Raw genomic sequence first — 26714 nt, forward strand, 5'->3', positions numbered from 1 at the left:
TCGGGCTGTAGGGAGTTGGCATACCGCAGGGCGGGGATGGGGGGGTGGAAGCTGCCCATGCCACCGGGTGACACCACTGTGTGCCTTTGTCCCCTTCGCACACCTCGATGCCCTTCATTCGATGCGACTGCCCCTTCTTCCTGCCCGACGCTCCCTTTCCCCAAAAAGCCAGGCTGCAGCTCTGGCATCCGCAGGGTCCGTGGCGTTGCCAGGCTCCTCTCGCCCAACTGTAGCATCTTTCCCGGCGCGATGAACAGAAGCACCCTGGGCGGAGAGGGAGGGAGGGAGGAAGGGCCGAGAACAGACGCTCCTCACCCCCTCCCGCCGCCTCCTCCTCTCCCGCCGCGCGTGCGTGTGGCGCGGCCGCGGGTCTGCGAGGAGGAGTCCCCAGCCGCGTGCAGGGCAGGCGAAGGCGGCAGCAGCAGCAGCAGCGAGGCTCTGGGGCTGGGACGGCGCGAGGAGGATGGCGGAGGACAAGCCCGGCTGCCTGCTCCCCCCCTCCCCCTGACTTCGCAGCCATGGCCTGGCACCTGACTCGGGGTTTTGGGAGAAGGGGCGGGATGGGAAGGATGGGGGTGTGGGGTTAGGGGCGGGGTGTGTGTGTGTGTGTGTGTGTGTGTACACGCGCTGGCTGGGGGGGGGCAGCTTTCTCCCCCTCGCCTTCGTTCTCTCCCTCTCCCTTCCCGTTCCTATAGTAACCCTGAAATACCTCCAGGACACACATAGCTGGGCTCCGAGGCTCCTCTCCGGATTGGCGGAGGCGAGAGGGGGGAGGGGGAGGAGAGCCGAAGCCAGGCGAGCAGGAAGAAGCGCGCGCGGCGCTGGGGCAGGCCCGGCAGCAGAAGGCAGAGCGCGCCCCCTCCCCCTCCGCCCGCCGAGTTCCCATGGCGACTGGGTCGGCGAGCTGCAGGAGCCAGCTGAGCGGCACCTGGACGGGCAGCGAGCGAGCCGGAGCCCAGCCGCCACAGGCGCTGGCTGACAGGAAACACGCCCACGTGCCGACCCCAAACACCCAACAGAAGAGGCCGGCACGCGGTCGCCCCCTCCTCAATTTCCCGCTCTCTCTCGTGCTCCCCGCCCCGAGAACTGGTGATGTTGACACATCCCAAACCAGAGAATGGCTTTGCAACTAGATTGACTCAACCAAGGATTGTGGCACAAACAGAGCACAAGCCGACAGAATCAGCGCTGCGTCACAATGCATGCTTTGGCAGCACGGAACGCTCTAACAATCGTTGCGGTTGGGGGGGGGGAGGTGGGACCATGAATCATAGAACTGTAGGGTTGGAAGGGAGCACGAGCGTAATCTAGTCCAACCCCCTGCACTGCAGGAATCTTTTGCCCAACGTGGAGCTCGAACCCACGACCCTGAGATCAACTGCCTCATGCCCTACCAACTGAGCCATCCCACGTGTTCCTTGTCCCATGTGCTGGTTGTACGCGTGTGTGATTCACACACATCTGTATGCCCAGCAAAACACAAACACCAATACAATCACCTCATGGGATAACCTGCCTGTGGAGTCCTGCATGGAAAGGCAGGTGTGGACATGGACATTTGGTGCTCAGAGGCAATGATGTACCAGAGTACCAGATGTTGGGAGCAAACAGCAGGAATTGCATGTCATCTTCATGTACCTCTTGTGAGCTTCTAGGCATCTGGCAGGTTGCTGTTGGAAACGGAATGCTGAAGGAAACTGTTTCACATGTTATCCTCATAAACAGCGATCGACACACTGCTGGTTCCTCCACCCTTAATGATGTGCAACCCAACCCCCAACATTGACATATGGAGAGTATCTGAGCAGGGAATCTGACACATGTAGAATTCTGGTTGCTTGGCTTCCATGCACTCTGGAACCGTGTGGCATTAGAGTTCCAGACTGTGTAGAAGCTTACATGCTTCTACATGTGTAGAAGCTCTATGTCAGGAGTGAAGAACCGGCAAGCCTCCAGATGTTGGACTACAACTCATCAATCCTGATCATTGGTCATGTTTGCTGGAGCCCCTGGGCATAGGAGTTTGACAGCATTTAAAAGGTTTCAGGTTCCCCACAATTGTTCTCCATGCATTTGCTTCCTTCAGGTGCTCATGCTCAATTTGTGAACCTTGGGGTTAGGAGCATGTGGATAATGTGGGAAGAGGTTAGGGTTGGGGGTCTGTGGTCTAATTCAGCAAAGTGCAATATGTGAAATGGCTCTTATACTAACAGAAAATGATGCTGGTACAGACTGTGATGGGCATACACATATCTATTGATGTAGAGATATAAAATACATCAGGGGGAAATCCGCTCAATATGCTCTCATATGCATTGACCCTGACATGTCACCACCCAGAAAGACACTGGAACACAAACACAGAGAGAAAACACGCCCACTTTTTCATTGGAGTCCACACTATCTTACTAATGTGATACAAACAAACATGACTGCTGCTCCAGAGAAGCGGACACGGAGCAATGGATCCAAACTACAAGAAAGAAGATTCCACCTAAACATTAGGAAGAACTTCCTGACAGTAAGAGCTGTTTGACAGTGGAATTTGCTGCCAAGGAGTGTGGTGGAGTCTCCTTCTTTGGAGGTCTTTAAGCAGAGGCTTGACAACCATATGTCAGGAGTGCTCTGATGGTGTTTCCTGCTTGGCAGGGGGTTGGACTCGATGGCCCTTGTGGTCTCTTCCAACTCTATGATTCTATGATTCTATGATTCTATGACTTGGTACTACTACTACTCATTCTTTTGCACACTGAGAATTCTAACAGCAACCCTTCCTCACAGCTGTCGGTTAAGGCCCCAAGCTACTGTTAAACTGACTTTCTCCAGACCAGACACACACATCCAATACATTACCAATGTATGTCACAATACAAAATGTAATAACACATTACATGATACTTATTAAAACTTAATTCAAATAAACAGGATTTCTTCACAGACCCAAACTAATGCCTTCAAATTATGAAAAACAGAATTTCAACTAAATGTTGGGAAGAGCATCCTTATTTTGAGCTATTTGATAATGGAACAGGTTGCCCTGAAAAGTGGTGGACTCTTCTTCTTCATAGGAGGTTCCTAAGCAGAGGCTGGATGGGCTACTAATTAGCAGTAAAGTTCTTGCATCAGCAATGGATTGGACCAGATGGTCTTTGAGGTCCCTTATAACATTACGATTCTGTAAACACAGAAGAGACTTGATACTATCCACACCAAAGTTTTCTCATTTAGTGTTGTTAATTTTTCTTATGTAGATGTACATACATAAAAAAAATGCAGATCTACTGTATATGTTGGTACTGCTGATACATAGACAAACACACAGAATACTGAACAAAGTGGAATACTTCTCAGTGAAAGTTAAATAAAACTAATAAAAAAAGAGTTTGGGTCACTTCTGTTGCACTGGAAGTGTTTAGTTTGTGACATAAAAAGGACTAGGGCTAGTTTGCTCTTAATTTGGACCCTGTGATCTGGAAGCCCACACCAAACTAAGATGAGTGGGGGCAGTTGTGGTTAATCAATAGTAAGGAAATAGCATTTTGCACCTGCACAAACTACTATTCCTTATTAGATCATCTGCTGAAAACAGCTCCAAGACTCAATCTTAGCGTAGCATGACTCAAATTCAGTTTATAGTCTGAGCACAACCTCGGACACTATCCACAAAACTGCCAATTTATTTATTTTTACTGGGAGTAGCTGTAAAGTGCAAGGTTATTATGAAGGCAAGTGCCAAATCTCTCTCTTCATTCAGAATCTATCGCGCTCTGACAGAAGAGCTGAACTATAGAAGCGTATACCAGAAAAAGATGGCCCAAAGTACCATTGCAGCATCTACTTCAATAATTATTAGTCATCTTAGTATGGCAACTATTCTATACATGCCTATACAAAAGTAAGTTCCATTGAGTTTAGTGGGGCTCACTCTCAGGTTAAGTGGGTATAGGATTGCACCCTAAGCCTTTATTATTAATCCCATCTTGTATGTCAGAATCTCAGTTTCATACTACTTTTACTGCTGTTCTCACTACCACCGATTTAATACTTTCACTCTAAAGTGCTATTTGTATAAGCCTAATCGCTTCAGTTATAATTGCACTAAAGGATAAGGCTTCCCACCAGCAATGGTTCTGATAGAGATTGTTCCTATCTCTCAGATTTCAGTGTCCATCCCATAATTTGATCAATTACATACCTAATAGCTAGAGGAACAAGATTTGTTCCCATAGTTCTTAGAAGTTTCAACAATATGTGCTTTTAAAGTTTGGCTGGAAACAGGTGAGACTGACATTACTATGACTATTCTGATATCACTGGTCTGCTTGTTAACCTATACCTATTGAGATTCCAACCATATTTTCATTTGTTTGTTTGTTTGTTTATATAAAAAATCTATTTTATAATGCGTTTCAGCCCTCAAAAGAGTTTCCAAGTTGATTTATAGTGTTAAAATAAGAGTATTTAAGCATGAGATTCTTTATCACAGGATTGTGGGTTCGTAACCCGCATTGGACAAAAGCTACTTCCAATGCAGGGGGTTGAACTAGATGACCCTCAAAGTCCCTTCCACCTCTAAAGTTCTATGATTCTTTTCTATGTCAGTAACCCCCTCCCAAAAAGGCCCACAGATAGGCAGGTGTTAAAACAGGGGGATGACGACGACTTCTGACTTGTGGGTCCCAGGTTGACCCATGGAACTGTTTTCCACAAGCCCCCACACACCCCACACCTGATATCCTAAATGATGTCAACTGCAGAACAGGTAAAGAGGCAGCTGCAAAGGAACAGCTGGAAGCATGAAACGTACTTCTGATTGTCCCTTGGCAAACAGGGCTTGTATTTGGAACATTTTAAATTTGGCACCAAATGCAAGCCCCACTGGGATTGGTTTTACTCTGGAGCACCCAGACAGAGCTCCTGAGAGTAGCTGATCCCTCCTGAAAGCAGAACATGAAGGCAGTGCCAGTCAGCTGAGACCACAGAGGGCAGTCCCTACTATTTCCTCCCTGTATGTGGGAGGAGACTAGCAGCACCTTCTATTCACTGAGAGGCCACTGTAGAAGTGGAACTGGGGGCTCTGATGAGGTGGCAGATCCAGTTCCAAGGAACACACTGCAGTCATTGCTGCCACTGCAGCAGCAGCAGCAGCAGCAGCAGCAGCAAGCAATACATTCCTTGGAGGCTGGATCTGCTGCCCCTGTGGATCTTGCCACCTGAGGCAGTTTCCCCACGTTGCTTCATGGGTGGGCTGCCCTGTCCTTCAGGTAACCAGGTCCTAAGCCACATAGAACTTTAAAGATAAGTATAAGGACTATGATTGTTCATAGAAATTGTTTGGAAGCCAGTGCAGCTCCTTAAGCACATGCAAGCTGTGTCCCCTATGTTACGTCCCAGTTAGTATCCCAGCAAAAGGAGAGAGACAGCAAAAATCCAGCTGAAAGTCAAACTAGGCATTCCAATATTGAAAGAACCAATAATTGCATGAATTAGGTCCCCCCCCCCCAAGGTAAATTGCAGGTGTGAGAGTTTGGGGGAAGCCATCCCAGGATTCTGGAAGAGCTGGCAGCTTTAATCCTTTGCCCTCCTGCTATAATCCCAATCTGGATTGTGTCCTCTAAATCAATTTACATAGAAAGGAATGCTTCCATGGGTACAGCTGGAGCTTTTCATCCAATGCAAGGAGCAGGTGCAGGAGGCCAGCTCTGGCTTAGGACCACAGCAAAAGGAGGAAAGGCTAAAAAACAGAAAACAAAACTCAGCCTCCATCAGGGTCCCTAAGAAAGTATTTTCCCATCTTCCCTCCACATAAGCATTGCAGCTTTCTCATGCTGATGACAAGGACTTGGGGGCCTGCCAGGTGACAGCAATCAATGAAGGCAGGAGTGTGAAAATCCAGTTCAATAGCTGTAGAGTGATAAACAGTATCTGGAAGAACAGACCATTGATGTCATAATCACATCAGCCAACAGGGAGATGTTTTCAATATGCTTAGCCAAAAAGAACAAATCCCCCTATGAGTAATCGAGGGGCCAAGCTAGGGAAGTAGATTCACCTGAAAAACTTTCTTTTAAAGGTACTTCTGGATGTAGTTCCTTAGAGCCTTCAATTCTGGCATTTTATACCCCAGATCCTGTCCACTGGGAGAATAATAGGATCTGTTGGGAGAGAAGGGTCCTGGGTTTGAAATCTTGATACTTAATTGATAGAGTGCCAGCTTATACATAGCCAAAAAAGATGGCAAAAGAGGACACAGATTTGTGTAATGTTTGCATATATTTTCATGGTTTAAATAGAATTACATTTTATTTTACCATTGTAGGGAAGACTATGACCTATGTGCCTGCTCAGCCTGCTGTCCAGGTGTTAACTGTTGATGGACAACTTCAAGGCCCCTGCTCTGCTTATAGTTCTTTATCTTTAAACTAGAGTTGGACCAGACACCCCTTCAAACGGACGACTCCTTCAGGCAGAGAACTGTCATCTATAAAGTAAACCACATGGCCACACTAGCAGAGGCAGTTTTAGGGTAGTGCAACCGGTTTGGCCACACTGGGTGCTGTGCTGCATGGGGAGCCACAACAATGCTGTAGAACAGAGTGTGAGAGGCAGGGGTGCCAAATTTTAGCAGTGTACTGAAATTTGAGAGCCCCCAATCTGCCACTGGGACGCGGGTGGCGCTGTGGGTAAAAGCCTCAGCGCCTAGGACTTGCCGATCGAAAGGTCGGCGGTTTGAATCCCCACGGCAGTTCAAAAGCACCCCCAGGTGCAAGTAGATAAATAGGGACCGCTTACCAGCGGGAAGGTAAACGGCGTTCCGTGTGCTGCACTGGCTCGCCAGATGCAGCTTTGTCACGCTGGCCACGTGACCCGGAAGTGTCTCCGGACAGCGCTGGCCCCCGGCCTCTTGAGTGAGATGGGCGCACAACCCCAGAGTCTGTCAAGACTGGCCCGAATGGGCAGGGGTACCTTTACATTTTAATCTGCCACTGACACTAGGCAAACACAGACTAATGGAACCTTAGGGTGTTAAAGTGGTCCTGAGTGTGGAGACAAGCTTTAGGGCAAAGTCTATGAGGTGGCTTCATTCAGAACTTCAGGGGGTGTGGCTGGGCAGCATTTCTTCATAGTGTATAGGTTCTGAAGCAGGGGTAAGCACTTGGGCAGGTGGGGTTTGTCCATAGACCAGGATGTACAGCTGTTAGACACTCATTTTATTCAATGCATCATTCCAAGAGGTAAGAATCACAGGGCCCTGGACCATATTGATGCCCTCACCCAGCATACAGATGCCCCATTAACATTGGACTTGTCCCTAATAAAGAAGCACATTGTGTCCCACTTGTGACTGCCTCCCTTGCTTCAATCAAGTTTATACATGAAATGAGGATTAAATATCAGCAAAGACTGTGTGGCAAGTTAAAAGTAGTAATTCTAGCTCAAGGAAATTACAGGTCCCTAGAGGAGAGATGAGCACTGTTACATCCTCCCCTCCTGTACAAACAATTTGCTCTCTTCCCATAGAGAGTATTTCACTCATTCACTTCCACAGTCCTTAATCCCTGCAATGTGCTGGTCCAGGGTTTAGATCAGTTAGCCCTTCAAACACCCATTGATCTCACTGATGATTAGGTGTTAAAGAATCATGCTATTAACCCACTCTAGTTCCTGGATCGAAACATTAACAAAGTGGTGTGGAGGAAATTGCAAGGAACTGGCTCCCACATTGCAGTGGTTAATGCATCCATTTGCCTTATGTTGCAATCTCATGCAGTTACTTAGGAAATAAGCCTCACAGAAGAGAATTAGGCATACTCCCAAGTAAACGTGCAGAAGACTGGATTGCTGATAGATTGCAAAACACTTAAAGCAAGCTGTAGGTTGGAATATATATGGCTTACCTTGCATGTGTTTTATCTTGTGGCACTATTTAAATGGCATTCAGAAAAGCATTACACTTCCACACCCATTCCCTTGCTGATCTCTGGATCTTCATCGCAGTGAAAACTCCCTCAGAGAAATTTCAGTAGAAATGTCCAACTCCCTCTACTGGAAGTTTCTTGTAGGATAACAGAGAAAAGGTAAACTCTGCTGTTATGCATCTTGTAATAAGATCAACTGAGTGCTCTAGTGCAAAATCAGATGAAACAGCGCTATGAAGCCTTTTCTTGTACACTACTTAAAATTATTTTCTTTGGTAGAACATTTTCTTACATTTCCTTATCACCAATGCAGTTTGGGTAAACTAATAAAACTGTGTTTGGGCAAATATTTTTTAAGCAAACATACATTGACTAAGTTGCACATTGTATTAACAGTAATGCTGCCAGTTAGTTAACTGCCTACTTACAAACACACCCCTTTCTTTATTCAGTCAGCTTAATTTTTTGTTTGTTCGAATAAATATCTTTATTGCTTTATTTAAAAGAGCCTTCTTCTGAAGCTGGCCTAATGTGGTATCATTCAGAACTGGAGGTCACAAAGTTACCAACTTTCAACACCTTCTATTGAAAATATTTAATTATTTCCTTGTGAAAGTGATGTCTTTCTTTGCCATTACATACACCACCTGCTTAGTACCACCTGCCCAGGGTCTAAAGTATTATTTTGGGTGGCAGGTGTGGGTCATTAAAAAGATGCAGTATTTTCACACTGTGCAGACAGTGTGTTCAAAGAGATAAACAGTGGAGGCTGGTCTATTAGAATGACTGGGGCACTGCCCCAGCAATTTCAGGCTGCCCTCAGCCAGCCCCACCTACCTGCTTTCTCTTACAGTCAATCCAGTGTGTGGAACTGTTTGCCAGCTTCCTCATTTTTAGTCTTAGTGTTACCCTTGTACAACTCAATAGGGAGGAGAATGGGGACAAAACTAGACTAAGTTGGCTCTGCCTGTCTTTGGTTGTGGTTGCATCAGTCAGTGGCTTTGACTGCAATCATTGTTGACTTGCTGCCTTATGCCCCACCAGTCCCAATGGACAGTACCCACCATTGCAAACAGCATTTGCTAATATTGATGGTTTGTTATGAGTTTGAGTTACAACTGATGGCCTTCAACTTTTCAAGAGCTAGCACCCATTTGGAAACCCAAAATGTTATCTCCAAACTGGGCAGGGTTGTGAACTCCTCTTCCCCTGATGAGCATTTGCTGTTCAGCTCTTCCTCCTCCGCCTCCAGGTCAACAGGAGGAGTTGAAAGAGCACACTAGCGGTGTGCACTGTGTACTCAGGTAAGGAGAGGATATTGCATATTTTCAGGGTTGCCTCCTTGAAAAAGTATGGACTGAGGTGTGGCATGAGGACCCAGAATCCTGGACAATACTTGTGGTGGTACTAATTTGCTCTGCAACACGTGAAAGAAAACACAGGACAAACGAAAGTGTGGATATGCCCTCAGCCGTGCCAAAGCTTTGAAACTACATTGTTCTCAGAGTGGTCTTTCCCAAGGATTCAACTTGGGACATTTTGCATGCAGAGCATGTGCTTTATCACTAAGTTATGCTCCTTCCCCAGTTTAGCATCCAGTTTTGGCTCTCGCTACTTTAATTTGTTTTATATAATATTTTAATCTTGGACAGTTGTTTGCATTGTTTTCATTTACCTTCTTAGCTGCTTTGGATACTGAGTGTAGAAAGGTGGGAAAGTAAAAAATAGAATTCAAGTTATAAACAGTCAGATTCAGTCACTTCTGGAGCAGGGTTCTCTAGCCAGTATCAGCCTGCAACCGGAACACGGGCAGGGCTTTGTTTGACAAAGGAGTTCTCTGAACCTTTACTTTTTAACATCCACCAGAAACTACTTCTTAAAGCCTCGCATACATATGATGCATAGTGCACAATGTATAAATCATATCAGATATGTGAGGGGTGTCTAGCTTCAGAGTTCCTGACAACATGTGTTAGAGAAGGACAGCACCAAAGTTCCTAATAGCATCTTTGTTAGCAATATATATCAATATATATCAGTATTGATTACATTAACTATGAAAAAACCATACTCAGCTTTTCCATGCTAAATGCCCAAGGTGACTAACAATAATAAAACTCACTCACACACAAAACACTAGCCAGTTAAGAATGAAAGCCAGTAGTCAATGCAGCATGGTTGTTGCTGGCATCCATCTGTCTCGGGAGGCAATGGAAGAGTGTGCCTTTGGGGGGTGAGGTCAATGCAGCAGGGTACAGAATATTTAACTCAACAGGCCAAAGGCCTGCTGAAATAATGTCTGCTCTTGTAAGTGGAATGCCATCAAAGAGGGACAGAAATGGCAGAGCCTGTGCACAGCCACAGAGAAGGTTCTCTCTAGCATCTATACCAAATGCACATCTGATGTGGGCAGAATGCAGAAGAGAGCTTCTCCTGAACTTTTTAATAGGCAGGTTGGTTCATACTGGAGAGAATGGTCCTTCAGGTAACCTGACCTAAAGTATTTAGGCTTTGCTGTTTATTACTTGCTAATGTGTCTAAATATGCTGTGGGCAAGAGGGGAAAGATTTGAGATTCCATGTCTTTTCAAAAGTGGCTATTGGGGTGCCTACTTTGACACTCTATTTTTTCCTTCCATACCATACAATTAGGATTACATCCAGGATGTGCTGTGATTTGCCAGTGATTCCTGTTTGTCAGTATAGTCCCATTCAATCTGCAGCTGAGTGCAAATTACCAGAACTGATCCATGCTGTAGCAATGGCAAAACAACAACAACAACAACAACAACCCAAAAAGGTGTGTTGAGGGTGGGCTTGAGAGGGCCAGGAGCAAAGATGTACAAAGTAGACAAAAGGTCATCAAGGGCTTTTTGCCTGTCTAGCGCTTCAACTGCCATTGGTACAGGACTGCTGGACCTAATGAACTGCCCTTTGCTTTCTTTGAGACTGCTAGCAAAGGTGCCAATTAAGAGTTTGTTACTGCAATGGTTTTGGGAAAGAGACGGTTGCCCACTGGGAAAAGAATGGAGACAATGAACCTGTTTACAACAAACTGCTGTACAGCTGCTGCATTGCAGAATCATAGATGTAGACGATTAGGTCATCTAGTGCTGACATTACAAGATTGATGCCTCCAGCACAGCCACAAGTTGTAAGAGAAAGAGAATCAGCTCAAACCTGTCATGTAGAAGTTTGAGACCCGACTTGCTATTACCACAATCTGGTTCAGAAAGTTCAAGTTATTTAGCTACGGAGCTGGATCAGAGGAGAGAATTTGATACCAGTAACAGAGAGCCAGTGCCAATGCATTAATTTAAAATGTAATTTATTGTCTATGATAGGAGACATGAGGACCAGCGCCTCAGTCAAAGGTCTTCTCCACTGACAATTTGACAAGCAGCTGTATCCTCTTTCAAACTTCTGATAACTTTTGAATAAAGAATGAACTAGCTGAACTGAGGGTGCGCAGATCTTGGTGGGGTTTTTTTTTTTTGCAGTTTGTATATTTTGTTCCTACTTTTGGTGTGGCCATATTCTAACCCTTTTTCTTTTAATAAAACATTTCAATATTGCTTTAAACTTTTATTTATATTGATTACTCTGTGCAAAACTTTTATGTATTTTAAATTCTTTTTTCACATTGTTATTTTTCTAAATTGTTAACCACTTTTCTGGAATGCTTGTCACGGCTTTCTTTTTAGCTCACATGGTTACTATGTTTTCACTTTCAAAAATTTCATTTTTCATTTCTCCTTATTTAAGCTCCTATATTTGTTTTATTACATTTGCAGTTATAACCGCTACTTATCATCCTATATATATATATATGGTTTTCTACCTGCCAGTGGTTGTGAGCTGTTGGTTTTTAAGGTATTATCATAATCTGAGAAAGAAATCCTGACTAGTGTGACCAGTTTTCTAGCATTCCTCTCCATAATCGTATACTGTATCTGCTTTTATTCAGGCATGATATGCAGAGAAAACTGCAGGGCAAACAGTGTTGTCATAACAAGGAAGCAAGGTCTGTACTCTGAAAATAAAATATATTATTTCCCCTAATTCTGTCAGGTCATCAAGTCAAGTCCCATTTTAGAAGGTCTCTGATTGAACCAAGGATGGAAACAGGTGATGCTATCTAACTGGAGGACTTCAAGGCTGTAATCTGGATGTACAGGTCTAGTTTATCTAACTGCCACAGGCGAAGAGACAGATCATGAGTTGTCAAACTCCATTGATTTCCCTGGATACTTTGATTCATACCTACTGAAGATCTAACAGTAAATGCATAGTTCTATCTATGTGTTATCTTTTGGGATGGGCTATACTAATATAAATCTGATAAAATTCCAGACTTATCACATTTATTATACAGTTCTGATTCCTGTGGAGAGTTACTGCTTCACAAGTTTCTCACCTCATTCAGCACATATAGAAGAAATAAAATCCTAGTTAATGGTGGTTTGATGTTTTGTATTCCCAGCTGGATCAGCTTTGGTATCAATACAGAGGCAGACGAACAGATCCTTTGGCAAACCCGCTTGACTTTTAAAAACTGCAAAAAGCGATAATATATATTTTTAATTTGAGTTTTATGTACTATGTTACCTATGCCTTGAGAGTTCAGTCCATCAAAGTGCAAATAATTTTAAATGACACTTTGGTTGTGGATAGGTGAGATTGTCAATTCTGCAGATCAGTGTAAAGATTTTGTGCGTCAATATGCTTAACTGCACAATGTTATGGATGTTTATTCAGAAGTAAGTCCCACTATGTTCAATGGTGCATGCTTCGGGGAACTGTGACTAGGATTACAACCTCAATAAAGTTATTAAATGCACATTTGAGTATAGATATTCAAAAATAGATTTCAGTCATGTATGTTGCACATACATGTGTGAACATATTGGATTGGAGTTATACTTAGGGTAGATTTCAATACTTGTACTTTAAGTAAGACTAAGTGTGGATCAAACCGTTCTCTAGAAGTGTGCAAATACAATAGATATAGAATTTTCAACAAGTTCCATTTTTACTTCTTTATCCAACATCAAATACATCATCTTTTCATGCTCAGTGCAATGATTCTGTCATGATTTTGCAGTGTTAAATGGTGGGAAAAGTAAAAATAACCAAGTGGGTCAGCACTGAACATTGCCTGATTTTTCCATTACTATGAAAATATTATCTTCTAATATAGAGAAAACATGCTTGCCATTTATATTTTGTAGGGTAAACATTATAAGGTTGGATTAGTGAGCTTTCTGATGCTCTTATGCTGCAGCTGACTATTTTTTTTAATATGTAACTTCAGACCTAAAAATATTATGGTGCATAAGAAGTCTGAAATTATCAGTCCAATTTAACCCTTTAAAGTAATACGTGATTTTTTAAAGAATATAGTTTGAAACCCTACAAATGTTTCCAAAATGACATTTATGCATGATGAAAGAGAATTTTCAAGAGACCTATTTTCAAACAGACACGTGAGCAGTAGATAGCATTATTGCTTCTTTTTTATTTTATTTTATATATTTTTTGAAGCAAGGGGAAATGAATACACTTTATTTTCACAACTTTTTTTGGTTTCAACACTTTACTGAAAATGCTGATGGGTTACAAAAGCAAGATGGCATACTGAAAATTTTTACATCCATAGTTAGACTTGTTTTTTGTCTACTCTGGATGGAATAACACAGAATCATAAAAACACAGAACTGGGAGAGACTTCATAGGTTATCAGATCCAGCTTGTAGTAGGATATTGTAATTAAGGATGAGCAAATCCCCTTCCCCCATTTCCATTTGGGTGGGTTGTCTCTGCTGTATAAATGTCACTCTGCCTGCCTTTTGGTTTAGCTTGTAAAATTTCAGAAATTAATTTCAGATTTGACACATGTGTAATATGCTGTAGTTTTCCATTGTTGGATAAGTGACCAAAAGTAAGTAACGGTAAGATGCCTCCAATTCATCTTTTTGTCTCAGGGAATAATCCACCTAACTAGACAACCAGTGGTTTTTTTCCCTGGGGGGTACACAGGGGTATGCATACCCCTAAACATTTTGTGAATCTAAGTTTGGCCTCATTGCTTCCTGCAGTTTTCGTCAAATTCATGTTGGTAGTTAAGGACTGTCTACTGAATAGTTCTATTATTATTATTATTAATGCACTATTTAAGATGTTTAAACTGGCCTGTTTCACACCCCAAGTTAATCTATAGTTAATGTTTAATGGGGTGTATGGGGTGTTAGGGGAGGGGTATATGTCATTCTCCTTCTGGGGTAGTTTGTCCACCTTTGGTTCCCATGCTGCACTCAGCTCTCAGCTGTGGCTCCTAGAAGTGACCACACACTGGGAAATGGATTTGAATGGCTAAACTAGGCGAGTGTAGTCGATGGGTCTCAAACCCTTGGGGAGTTAGGAACTTCCCCTGCATGCAGACAGGCTCCAGTAGATTGAGCAGACAAGACCCAGAGTGGGTCCACTGGCCAAGATGGCGGTTTCTGCATGTGCTGCAGAGAGAAGTGAGGAGCAGATGGGGCTCATCAACCTGGGAAGGTAGCCCATCTAAGAGAAGGAAAACTCTGGCCCATAACCTCTGCTACCTCACAGGACATCTTCAGGATAAGAAAAGGCTGAGGAGTAAATCCTACTCAAATCTGGAGTGGATTGCTAAAGTGGTTAGCTGATGTCTTGTACGCCTCCTTCTGGCAACTCCCGCAGCCAGGTTGGCACCAAACGTATTCCACTGCTTTCCTTTGTACCCCATCAGCAAGGCTATTGTCTAAGCAGCCCAGGACCTCCATACACACTGCCCAGGCTCGCACCCTGGGAACGTCACTTTGGTGCTGCTCAAGCAGCAGTTTGACTTCACTGGAGGTGCACACCATTGTCTCTTGAAAGAGAAGGATGCCAACAACTAAGTTTAAGGGAATATACAGTCATTGCGTATTATCAATAGATGTTATCTTCTCTTTGTAGTGTATGAATGGATTTTAAAATTAATTTTAGATCAGTCCAGCATATGGTTATATAGGTTTACGAGACCCAGTGGCCCGATTTTAAATTCATATGCTTTGAAGTAAATCCACCTGACTTTGATGGATCATATTTTGTAGTACATAAACCATACCAGCCACATACAGTAGTCTAATTGGGAGGTTATTGATGTATGGACCCCTACAGCAAGGCTATCCCTGTCTAGGAACAGTCAAAGTTGTCACACCAGCCAGTTAGCAATGGGCACTCCAAGCCACTGAAGTCACCTGGGTCTCCAGTGATAGTGGTTGATCTAGGAACAACACCAAACCACACACTTGCTCCTTTGGAAAGAGTGCAATGCCATACAGGGCAAGTATGCAACCCAATTCGTCTACCTGAGAACCACTGATTCATAGGGTGTCTGTATTGTCAAGATTCAGTTACAGTTCATTAGCCCTTATCTAGCCCATGATTACATCCAGGCACTGATCATGGATTAGATAAAAGCAGTGCTTTTTTCCTGGGGGTACGCAGGGGTACGCATACCCCTAAACATTTTGTGAATCTAAGTTTGGCCTTTTTGAGGGGTAGTATTTCAATATGAGTAGGAAAATGAAAGTACCCTTAAACATTTTTTTTTAAAAAAATAAAAGCACTGGATAAAAGGCAATGGTTTGGAAAAGATACTTATCCCATTTCTTTAATGAAGTAAGTACATGCAATGGGGGGGGGGGCAGGGAGCACAAACTTTGCTCACCTTCTGTACATATATTAGCAGCCAAACACATAAAAAAATTCCTTATCTGGAACCATCCTCAGGGCTGGACAGCTAGAATTTAGCATATATGTGTAAGGAAATACTGAATATGAGAGCATCCACAAAGAATATTGTCAAATGGGACCATTGTTTGAAGGCATGCACCTTCATCCTTGCATGTTAGCCAGTGCTGTGAAATATGGATGGGATCTGCACAAGAGTACTCAAGTCACAGAAAAACAAGTTGATTCAGAGGTGTCTTTGCTAGTTGGTTAGCAATGATGTGAACATCAGTTGCAAGGTTTTGAGATGTAGGTGGCACTGTTAACTATGGAATCTATAAAGTCAAATTCTCTCACACAGTAAAAGCAACTAGTGGATACTTATAAACACTGCTTTAGTGACACAACTCAGTGGAAAAAGTAGGCTAGATGGGTACTGTAAATGTACATCAACAGTCTGTTCAAAATGAGAGTAAGTGAAGCAGGTGTGCTGAACATTGCGTTATTCATTTATGAACTTGATTTTTAAGGAAGATTAAGCCAGGGCTTAATTTGTGATTAATGACAAAGAGTCCCCCCACACCAAGGATTTGGGAAGAGGGCTTCCAGATCAGAAGGTGGTGTTTCTATACAGATCTAAGCTCCAGTATCTACTTGAGAGTTATCTATCTGGGATTCTAGGTTCCCTCTGGCTCATTTTGTATAAACACAGATTCATGTATCTGTACTTTAACTTTCCACTGCCATCAACTCAGAATGCTTTCAAAACCTAGCAACATGAATTTCAGGCAGAGGCATAAAATAGACAGGATGAAGATTGCTGGTTTATTAAAGGGATACCATGTACATAAGAAAATACCGATACACTGGGATCTTAAAAGGTGCTTGTTGACAGTTTCTGAAGACTCAAGAGACATTGTTGCTGACAGCAGCCTCTAAGTGGCTTTCATCTCAAGCCGAATTCCCTAAACTTCCATCCCACAACCCAGTCCAGCTACAGCAGACAATCTGTCTCTGTACCCCCAAAGCTAGGGTTGCCATACATCTGGGTTTTCCTGGATATATCTGGAATACCGCAGTCGACAGTAGTGTCCAGATAGGAATGTAGAAAATGTCAGGGAATATCCGGATGTATGGCAGCCTGTGTCGGCAGTGCAATTGTGTCCAAAAAGCTCAACAATTCTGGGCAAAACTGAAAAAAGCTCAACAAATGGCTATACCTCAATTATTTCCCTTAGCTGTTCCTCACAACTTTCTCCCTCCAACCCCTCAGCCATCAAAATCCCAGCTGCCTTCCTCTCACTGACAGTCAACTCCCAATTGACTGGAACCTCCAACACATCAGGGACAGGCCCAGAATTACAAAAGCCATCCTGGCTTCTGCTTTGATCCCAGAATGTCTTGGGAATATTTCCCCTGCCACCCATGCCACTGCCAAGCTTGGGGAGGAGGATGAGCCTCTCTGTGGCTGCTGCTACCAGCCTCCTCCCTTGGGCAGCTCGTAGTAGCTGCTGGAGAGCAGGCAAGGAGGGGAGGCTGCTGCCACTGAGGCCCGCCCAGCCCCACATGATGTACCAGCTTTGAGAGGCAGGCAGAGGGCTGGGTTGTCCTGGGCAGGAAGAAAAGGGGAGCAGAACGGAGTACAAGGAGTATTGATATTCTAAAACTATTTTTGTAAATCTACCAAAGAAATCAAATCAAATTGAGATTAAGGGGTTTTTCTCAGGACAGTGTGGTGTGTGCGTGCTGTGTCCCATTGGTAGAGTGGTGGTGACACTCTCCCTTCTTCTGACAGGAAATCCTCTTCCGGTAGGGGACAAAAAAAATGGCGGGTTGAGGAGGGTCAGTTGTGGGGGGAGTGAGGAATGTCCCTATTTTCATCTGACGAATGTTGGAGGGTATGAGACCACATGATTTATTATTATTTCAGACATAAATATATGTGCAGCTTTTCTGCATACAAACGCTAGATGAAACCTTCTAACTCCTCTTCCTTGTGAGAATGTGGTTATACATAGGCATACTTTATATTTATTCTGGTCAGAAGTTAAGATGCAGTCTCTTTTCTCTAACTATATCTTTTCATAACCAGAATGATATTACAAATAGGGTACTGTTGTTTTTTTACAAATTTGTGGCCAGACCTCATTGTAACTGAAGCAATTGTTTTTCCACTTAAGAATTAGTGAACATGTTTATAACATAGTTTTAAAAATGCTTTTTTTTATTTTGCATCAACTTCATGTAACTTTGAAGTGCTTTAAATTACATGGAAATCACCATCAGTGAAAAGCTAAGATAACCCAAATTATCCATTTTTGAAGGCTTTCCTCCCCACTTAGAATCTTATTCAGAGAATTCTTTATTTATTGTGCAATTATAATGTTGCTGTCATTGATTGAGCTGCTAAGTATTACTCTTGGATAGGGATCTTTAGATGTCAGTGCCAAGGGTCTTTATCTAATCAACTCTAAGTAACAGGATGTGTTTTCCTGGTAGTTTTATCTATTCATCTTGTGCTCCCTATCATTTTTTCCCCTAGGATGGAGTTGGCGTAGATGAGAAACTGTCTTTAAGACGGGTAGCAGTTGTTGAAGATTTCTTTGACATAATCTACTCCATGCATGTGGAAACGGGGCCCAATGGAGAACAAATCAGAAAACATGCAGGACAAAAAAGAACTTATAAAGCAGTAAGTAAACAACCTTACAAAACAAAAACACTTGTGCAACTCTAATCTTTTATCAAGATTACCTTACTAGAACTGTAATTTGTCAGCTACTCTTAGCAAACCATGTATTCCTAATAACATATGTTTCTATTAAAATTTTTTACAAAAGCCATAGATATGCTCTAATATCTCTGGCTACGTACTTACCAATTTGTGTTGTTTGTGGACAAACACCGGTTCTGTCGGCCTGAAGTGAGATGAGCGCTGCAACCCATAGTCACCTTTGACAGGACTTAGCTGTCCAGGGGTCCTTTACCTTTACCTCCTTACCAATTTTAAGGGGAAATTATATAGGCTACATTATGTTATGTCCAAATACTGTGTGAGTTGCTTGACTTCATTTCTGTGGTGGAAATTATGAGGACATACCAGGACATACCTGCCAACCTAGCAGTTCGAAAGCACCCCTGGGTGCAAGTAGATAAATAGGGACCGCTTACCAGCGGGAAGGTAAACAGCGTTCCGTGTGCTGCGCTGGCTCGCCAGAGCAGCTTTGTCACGCTGGCCACGTGACCCGGAAGTGTCTCCGGACAGCGCTGGCCCCAGGCCTCTAGAGTGAGAAGGGCGCACAACCCTAGAGTCTGTCAAGACTGGCCCATATGGGCAGGGGTACCTTTACCTTTACCTACCAGGATCAAAGCAGATTAAAAATCATTGGCTAAAAATATTTCAGTATTGTTTCTTATACATTCTCATGTGTTCAGGAAGGCATTATATGTCATGTCTGTATAAGCGATTGAGAAATAAATATATATGATGCTCATACAAACTTATGTGCTCGCATCTAACTGACTCCTATAGGTTTTAAACTTTATTTTTATTGATGTTTTTGAAGCAAAACTTATTTGTGGTAGCAGTTAACCAAGAATATATATGGCAAAATCCCTTCCCCTTTATTGATGAACTACTCTCTCAAATAATCTCCCTTGTTTTAAATAATATAGAGGAAAACAATCTTAAGTTAGGATAATGGGGTTACATTTTTCAGCGCATGGTTCTTTCATTTTCCAAGTAGCAAAGGACCTGTGACCCTTACTGAACTTCATTCCTGATGGTCTAGCTCAGGGGTCTGCAACCCGCGGCTCCAGAGCCGCATGTGGCTCTTTTACACCTTTGCCGCGGCTCCGGGGCGGATACTAGCAAGGGGGAGGAGGCGCATTGTGCGCCCCGACACTCCCCACTGTGGCGGGCACTGTACTGGCTGTGACGTCGCATGGGGGCGGTGCGTGAGTTAGTCACGCACCGTCCCGACATCACCTTCCCGCCTGCTGTCAGATCGCGGCTCCGGAGATATATTTGTTTTAAATGTCGCAATGGTTTTGCGGCTCCCAGTTGTTGTTTTCTTCGGAAACGGGTCCAAGTGGCTCTTTTTGTCTTAAAGGTTGCAGACCCCTGGTCTAGCTTTAATGCTTCAGCTTTCCTCTTCCCAATCACAGTCTCTTTCTTGAACTCTGTTCTCCCTACCTACCTCACCCCCACACTCTGATGCCTCTGAATGATGTACTGTTACATCACAATAGGGCTTTGTAGGCAAGGGTGAATAATAGGCTTTCCTTTGGCTGCTGTTGGCTTAAAAGCTGTCTAGAGTCTGACCAGCCTGAGGCCAAACAAGCTGACTGCTTAGGCAAAATGCTAGGCTCTGAACATCAATCCTCCCCAATTCCCCATCATCAGCTGTCAAACAAACAAAGGAGGAACAGCAACCAGCAGCAGAACAATATGGCAGCAGTTGTGCTGGAGAGGAACAGGCAGGAATTGGTCAGAAGACCTGAATCCAGAAGAGCAGAGGGAGACAGAGCCATGAAGCAAGGTAGAGAGTAGTCTTTTTAATCTTAACCACCTGAACTGGAGCTCCCCAGTAATGATGTGCTGATCACCAGGTCTTGTGGAGACTTGTGGATACATGGGACTTTTCAAGACCCAATGATCAATGGTACTTGGGAAGCCCTATGCATAGCACTTCACAAGAACTGGTGATGATTGAGTGCATAAGCCTCAGACATGCTCATGTAATGCCACACCATGATTTGGTTTCAATTGTGAACAAGCTCAGCATGAATTCTAGTTCTCCTATAAGTGTCACAAGGCAAATAGAGCAGTTGTTCCACATTATGTTGTACACACTTTCCTGCCCATGGATACCAATATAGGTTCTGGCCTTTAGTCTCAGCCCCTCAGTACCTTCTGATGTGATTCTGTGCTTACAACTATTGTGTAAAATAGGGAAACTACTTGGGAGAGGAATCTATATGTCATAAGAGTGCAGTCATTTCAAAGGTGTTACTCCTGTAGGGCAGTTTGTGGTCAAACAGATGATTCATAGTGGATGCTGCTTGTGACAGGTAAGTTGTTGTCTGCCATCTTTCCTTGCATCTAGCAATTTGCCTGCTCTATTCAACAGCATAGCTTTTCTGTTTGTGCAGCCAAAGTATGAGTAACCTGCCTTCTTTCTCACAATAGCATCTAAAGCACTCTTGTAAAAATTGTATTTGACAGGTTCAAAATTGTTTCATATGAAAGCCCAGTTCTTAAGAAAACAAAAAGGCTTCAGTTTTGTGGATACGGTCTTTTGCATAATCCTTAAAGAGTCATGCAAAGCTAAAACCTCGTTTAATATCAACCTACATGCTTTATTCTGGTTACCTGCTAATTGCAGATTTTGAAATCTACTAGTATTAAACACCTGTCATTTAGTTGCTCCTCCCAAGAAGAGTCGACTCCTTTCAATATATTTGTGAGGTTGCTGCAAGGAAAAAATGAGGAGCAATGTGCACATTTTTGAAGGAACTCTTTTTAAAAAGTTTTTGAGAATACACAGTGCATTCAAAAACCACAGTGCCTTTCCTGTAAACATGTGTGGTGCTGAAGCTAAAGGTATTTGCACCTTAGCTATGGCTGTTGAATGGAAACTGTTCTAAATTGCTCCAGTTGGCTGTTATCATATGCTAAGCTGTTTATATGGTGTCGCTCACTGCATATTGGGGACATGTTCTCCAAATGAACACAAATGTTACAAGATAATATCTTGCTCTGGTATGGAGAAATAACTCCAACTGCAAGATGAGCTGCTTCTTATGGTCAGGTTTACCATGCCATAGATATGTACCACTCTAAAGTGGCAGAAGAATTTCCTTAAAGATAAGGAAAGGTATACCCTTATTCTGGGACCAGTTTCCTTAAGGGATCACCCTGCCTCATGTGTCTACTCAACCACTTCAACCTGCAGAACTTGCACTTCTACAAGTGCCACAGAATGTTTGTACCACATTTGTGAAGAGTTTATCTTTTAGTGTAGCAACACCTGTGCTTTGGAATTCCCTACTTACTGACATTTTTTCAGATTTTTTATTTTTTTTGCAAATTTTGACTTTCCCTGTTGAAGGCATTGACACTCGTAACTGTTCTGAATATACACATACAGCTAATAGTTTCCTTCCTATTGTGAGCAGGAACATGATCATTGATCTCTAGGTCTTACCCAATATACAAAATGAAAAGGGTAACATTCCTAGAAAACCAAGAATAAAAGAAACAGAAAATAAAACAACACATGTTCTCTTGAGTCCTTAATTTCAGGGAAGCATCATGCTTTTCTGAGGAAAAGCACAACATGTCCTAATAGGCATCCACTTCCATGGCATGCTAACCTCCTGCAGTGGAGTCCCTGTATGCTTGGGGGGGGGGGGGGGAGAGAGAGAGAGAGAGAGAGAGAGAGAGAGAGAGAGAGAGAGAGAGAGAGAGAGATGGATGCAGGCATGACCTTGCCTCTGCTCCCATTTTCTTCCCACCACTCTCTTATCTGGTGACTAGTTCTGCTAGCAAGACTCAACAAGCACATCTTGTACAACTGTACCTGCTGTGTTGAGTGTGGGTGGAGAGTTGAGAAATGTCACTTCAATTCTTCTTGTTATGTATCCATAGCAGAATGATCCAGCGTTTGTTAGGTTGGTTGAAACAAAGCAGGTTATGACCAGACAGTACTGAAGACATACTCAAATTCCACTGGCTGCCTCTGTAGCAAGTGAATATGTTATGCTAAAGAGAGAGTAGTTAGTGAAGGATAGCAAAACAGCCTCTCTTTGCACCATTCTCAGAGAATCAGGTGTAATTGTTCTGCCATGGAGGCAAATTTAACATGCATTTGTGAAATGTCAGATCACATTTCAATGAACTGGACGAGTATCAATTCAGAGACTTAGTTCTATTGTTTCCCATGCAATATTGCTATCCTACTGGTGTGGATTGAGAACCCAACAGGAATGTTCCATTAAAATAAATGAAGCATTCTCTTCCAAAATCCAGACTGTTAATGAATCCAAAGGTATGCTCCATTAATTTCGGTGCAGCCAAATTCTGAAAAGTGCTGCTAAAGAATGTATAAGGGTTCTAATTATTTTCAATCTCTATTTTAAATATTCACTCATTTAGTCTTCCTGGCAGCAGCTTGGCAGCATCTAGTGCAATTGTTCCTTGCTGCAGAGTGTGGAACTGGCAGAGTGAATGGGTGCATGACTTCCTTCCATCTGACGGCCACAGCATCAAGATGAAAATTGCTTGCTTGATGGGTGACAGGGGCGGGGGGGGGGGTTCTCTGCTGGAGTGGGGTCCAACCATGGTGGATGGGAGCCTACTTGGTTGCTATCTCCCCATTGCTATGTCAACAGCAGCTTCAAGAATGGCGAATGAAATTGTCAATGTTGCTGGGTGAAAAGTGACAGTCTCCAGTTTTGAACTTTTACAGTGGAATATATAAAGAGAGATTTGTGTAACACTCTTATTTTATGAGAAAAAGCATTCCCTCCAACAGGGGCATTGTAAGGTACTTAAAAAGACACTGCATGAGTTTGCATAATATTTGCATAGTTTAAATTATATGTCTAGATGAAAATTTAGGCTGGCTTTCAGAAAGGAAAAAAAGGATAGAGATGAGGGAGAAATTTGACTCAGTTAATATTTAAAGCCAAGCCTACTTAATTCATACTTTCTGGAACAATATGGAAACTGAAACGTAGCCTTTCTTTGAAATTCACATTTCCCTGAATTTTGCAATGCAGTTTTCCGATCAACTAATGTGTACAAAAATGAATATACTAGGGTAAATTTATATGTTATGCATTTAAATGTACGTGTTAGCTAAAACAGCACACAAAAATGCATTACATTGGGCAAAAAGCTTTGCAAAAATGTGTATATCAGAAAAAAATGCAAAAAACAAATCTATTACAAGAAATTCACACTAAAATGCAGATTAATCTTCATGAGGATATTATTATTATTATTATTATTATTATTATTATTATTGACAAACAAATGTGGAAATGTGGAGATTCCTAGATTGGAAAAATAAGAAACCAAGAGAATCTGAAATTGACATCTTTGCCCATTGCTAGTCAAGCCCTACTTTGAGCTATGGTGTACCAACATGACTTTCTGGTTCTGGTACACTGTATGTTTATTGAGCCCTCCACCCAAACCACAATTGACAAGAACTACTGCTTTTGAATATATTAAAAGTAAAATAAAGGCCTCTGGGAAAATTAAGATGATGGGTGGGTGTGGGATTTCAGTGGCAGTATGTTGTGACATGCTCAGTTATAATGTTTTTAAAAGAATAATTTTAAGCATAAATTTTAAAAAGAGGGCAAGGGCCAGGAGTTCTGGGGGCTGGCACAAAAGATACAGGCCTGGGGCCCACTAGGTCATCCTCTAACAATGCCCCTGCCCTCCAGTATTTCACAAATGAAAATCTATGCATCCTGTTCACACTCTATTCTCATACCAAAGATCACTTTGCAAGCCCCACACCTTCCCCCATTACACACTGTGAAAATCTGTACTTCACCTGCTATATTCTTTATCAAACTGTCCATCTCATTGCTTTAAAACCCATGGCGGTGAGGGTTCCCTTTGTTAAGGAGTCAACTTACTAACTATGAACTGATTCTGCAACCATGGATATAACCGAACAACACCATCCACTCACAAGACGAAGGTATCTGAAGGCTAGGAAGAACCCCAAAATTTGCTTAGGTACAAAAAAAAATCTTTAGGAAAACAAAACTCTTAAAGGTATCAACTCCAAAGGTAGCCCCATGAGGAATGAGCACAAATAATGCTGATTATTGGGGTGCAAAATGGTAGGAAGGGGGAATGGACTGGCCTATGCTAGAAGAAGGCATGGCTGGCTGTAATTCTGAACAGGAGTACTCCACATGCCAATATTCTTTTGAAGATCCACATGTAGGCTATAAAACATAATTGCCCGGCATTATGCTATTAAAAGTTCAAAATATGCTGTGTGAAATCACACTGTGCATTGCATGATGGCACCTTAGTGTTCATCCAAATCCATTTAAATGAGTGTGAGAGACTCCCACACAGGAGTTTTAACTTTAGAAACGTGTGTGTGTGTGTGTGTGTGTGTGTGTGTTCTTGTTCTGAAGCCTGAAGAATGATATCACTAGCAAGTCATTTCCCCAAGATCTGAACAAGGGGCCCTTGAAGATTGGTCTTTTATTGCAGGTATATTGTGCCACATGCTCTTGACACAATAATAGTGCACCATTGGTGGACTTATTCTGCTTTATTAGTTATTAATATCCCCAGGGACACTACATTATTGCTGTCTGGAGTGGCTATAGCACAAAAAGTGGGAGAAAATTAAAGTGGAGTGTTTGTGCTATTAAAAGTTACAGGATTTTAGCAGAAAGTTACGAGATATGCAATAAACGAAAAAGCAGCAGTGTGACCACCCCAAAAACGTTTAGAGGTGCAGACAGTATTGAAAGTATATGGCACTCTGTCCCCATAGCATCATGACCACAGATCACCACAAATGCTCACTAAAGAGGATGTCTGGAAGGGTCCAAGGTATCCCCAGTGGTTTTCTAAGGGTAGCTTCTAGAAAGCCCCCTATTAAACTGAAATAATTCAACCAAAACTGAAAGCTTTGTGAATAGCCAGTTTATAAACATATCCTTATTTGATAAGCAGAAAGATTAAAATGCTGGATTGTTGTTGTTTTTTAAAAAAATGTTGCGTAGCACATGCTTTTTACTTCCAGCAATTATGATATGTACACTTTATTCAGAAATACAATGATGAGTTCAATCAACTTATATGATGCCTATATTTTGTTATTCATTTCAGATTTCAGAGACCTATGCCTTTCTACCAAGAGAAGCGGTGACACGATTTCTAATGAGCTGCTCAGAGTGCCAGAAAAGAATGCATTTAAACCCAGATGGAGCAGATCACAAAGGTAACTTTAGTGTCAAAGAGTGGGATGTAAAGTAATTTTATTCATAATGCCCATTTATATTTCCTTGGTTTAAATGAAGACTCATAAAACATTGTACACTAGAATGGTTCAACAAGTCATATTGTCTCATTCACTTGAGTCAGAATATAGTAGTCTTCTGCATTCTCTCAAAGGATTATGTGTAATACCATGTTCCTGCTAAAATGGTAATTTTACCTGAGGGAAACATCCCCCCCCTCCTTTTTGTGTGTCCACTTTTGTGTGTCCAAGGAGGAGATAGCGTGCATGAATAGTCACAATGTTTTGGATTTATAAATTCAAAATATTTGTCTAAAAAGATGCATGTGCCTTCTGTCAGGGTAGCATGATGGAACAACTTAAAATACCAAAGATAATAAGGACTACAGGAACCTGAGATGCCAGCAAATGAAGCTTGTATCACCCCTAATGTAAAGGCCTTCACGTGCTGTCATGAATGTTGATGCCCTCAGCAGGGTGAAGATCAGACTAATGTAGTTTCTTACTCATTTTTATTTGCTGCTGCTCATTTAACGGGGATTGTTCCATAAATTGTTTATATGACTTCATGGGCATTTTTTGTGTGAAGCAACTTGTGGGGTGTGTGTGTGTGTGGAATGTCCAGGAAGGCAAGTTAGATTATTTTAATAAATAAAGAAAAGTAAAAATAAGGGCTCATTTAAGGTACCAAGGAGCCCTATACTGAATATATATTTTGAGACAAAGGACAATATCCCCTTCTTAGTCTTCTATATAAATAAATTATTATTATTATGCACACACAAACCTATACATAGTACTACTGCCATTAGAATTCCAACTAAAGTTAACATTTTAGAGCAATGAGGCGATTCCTCCTCAGGAGAAATTTTGAGGGAATCCCAAAGAGATTTGATAAATGAGCAGATTTTCTCAGAAGTCTTTTCTCGTACTTGAACGACACAGGAAGCATTCCTTGCCCCATCCGTTCCATCCAGTCTTACCCCTTGCTGGACTTATTCTCTAGCACAGTTAGAATGCTAGTTAAATCAGGCCATTATATTATT

General features: G+C 42.4%; 1 protein-coding gene across 3 annotated transcripts in view; it reads left to right on the top strand.

Annotated features, from left to right (window-relative positions):
- NOL4 (nucleolar protein 4) overlaps positions 1-26714 on the top strand; it is a 107548-nt gene that overhangs the window by 16858 nt on the left and 63976 nt on the right. For all 3 annotated transcript variants that reach the window (XM_028737061.2, XM_077933064.1, XM_077933065.1), the window contains exons 2-3: positions 18201-18350; positions 25539-25650. In XM_028737061.2, the coding sequence (XP_028592894.2) occupies positions 18201-18350; positions 25539-25650 (262 nt within the window). The remainder of the gene's footprint in view (positions 1-18200; positions 18351-25538; positions 25651-26714) is intronic.

This window comes from Podarcis muralis, chromosome 8 (genome assembly GCF_964188315.1).
Source record: "Podarcis muralis chromosome 8, rPodMur119.hap1.1, whole genome shotgun sequence".
Classification (NCBI taxonomy): Eukaryota; Metazoa; Chordata; class Lepidosauria; order Squamata; family Lacertidae; genus Podarcis; species Podarcis muralis.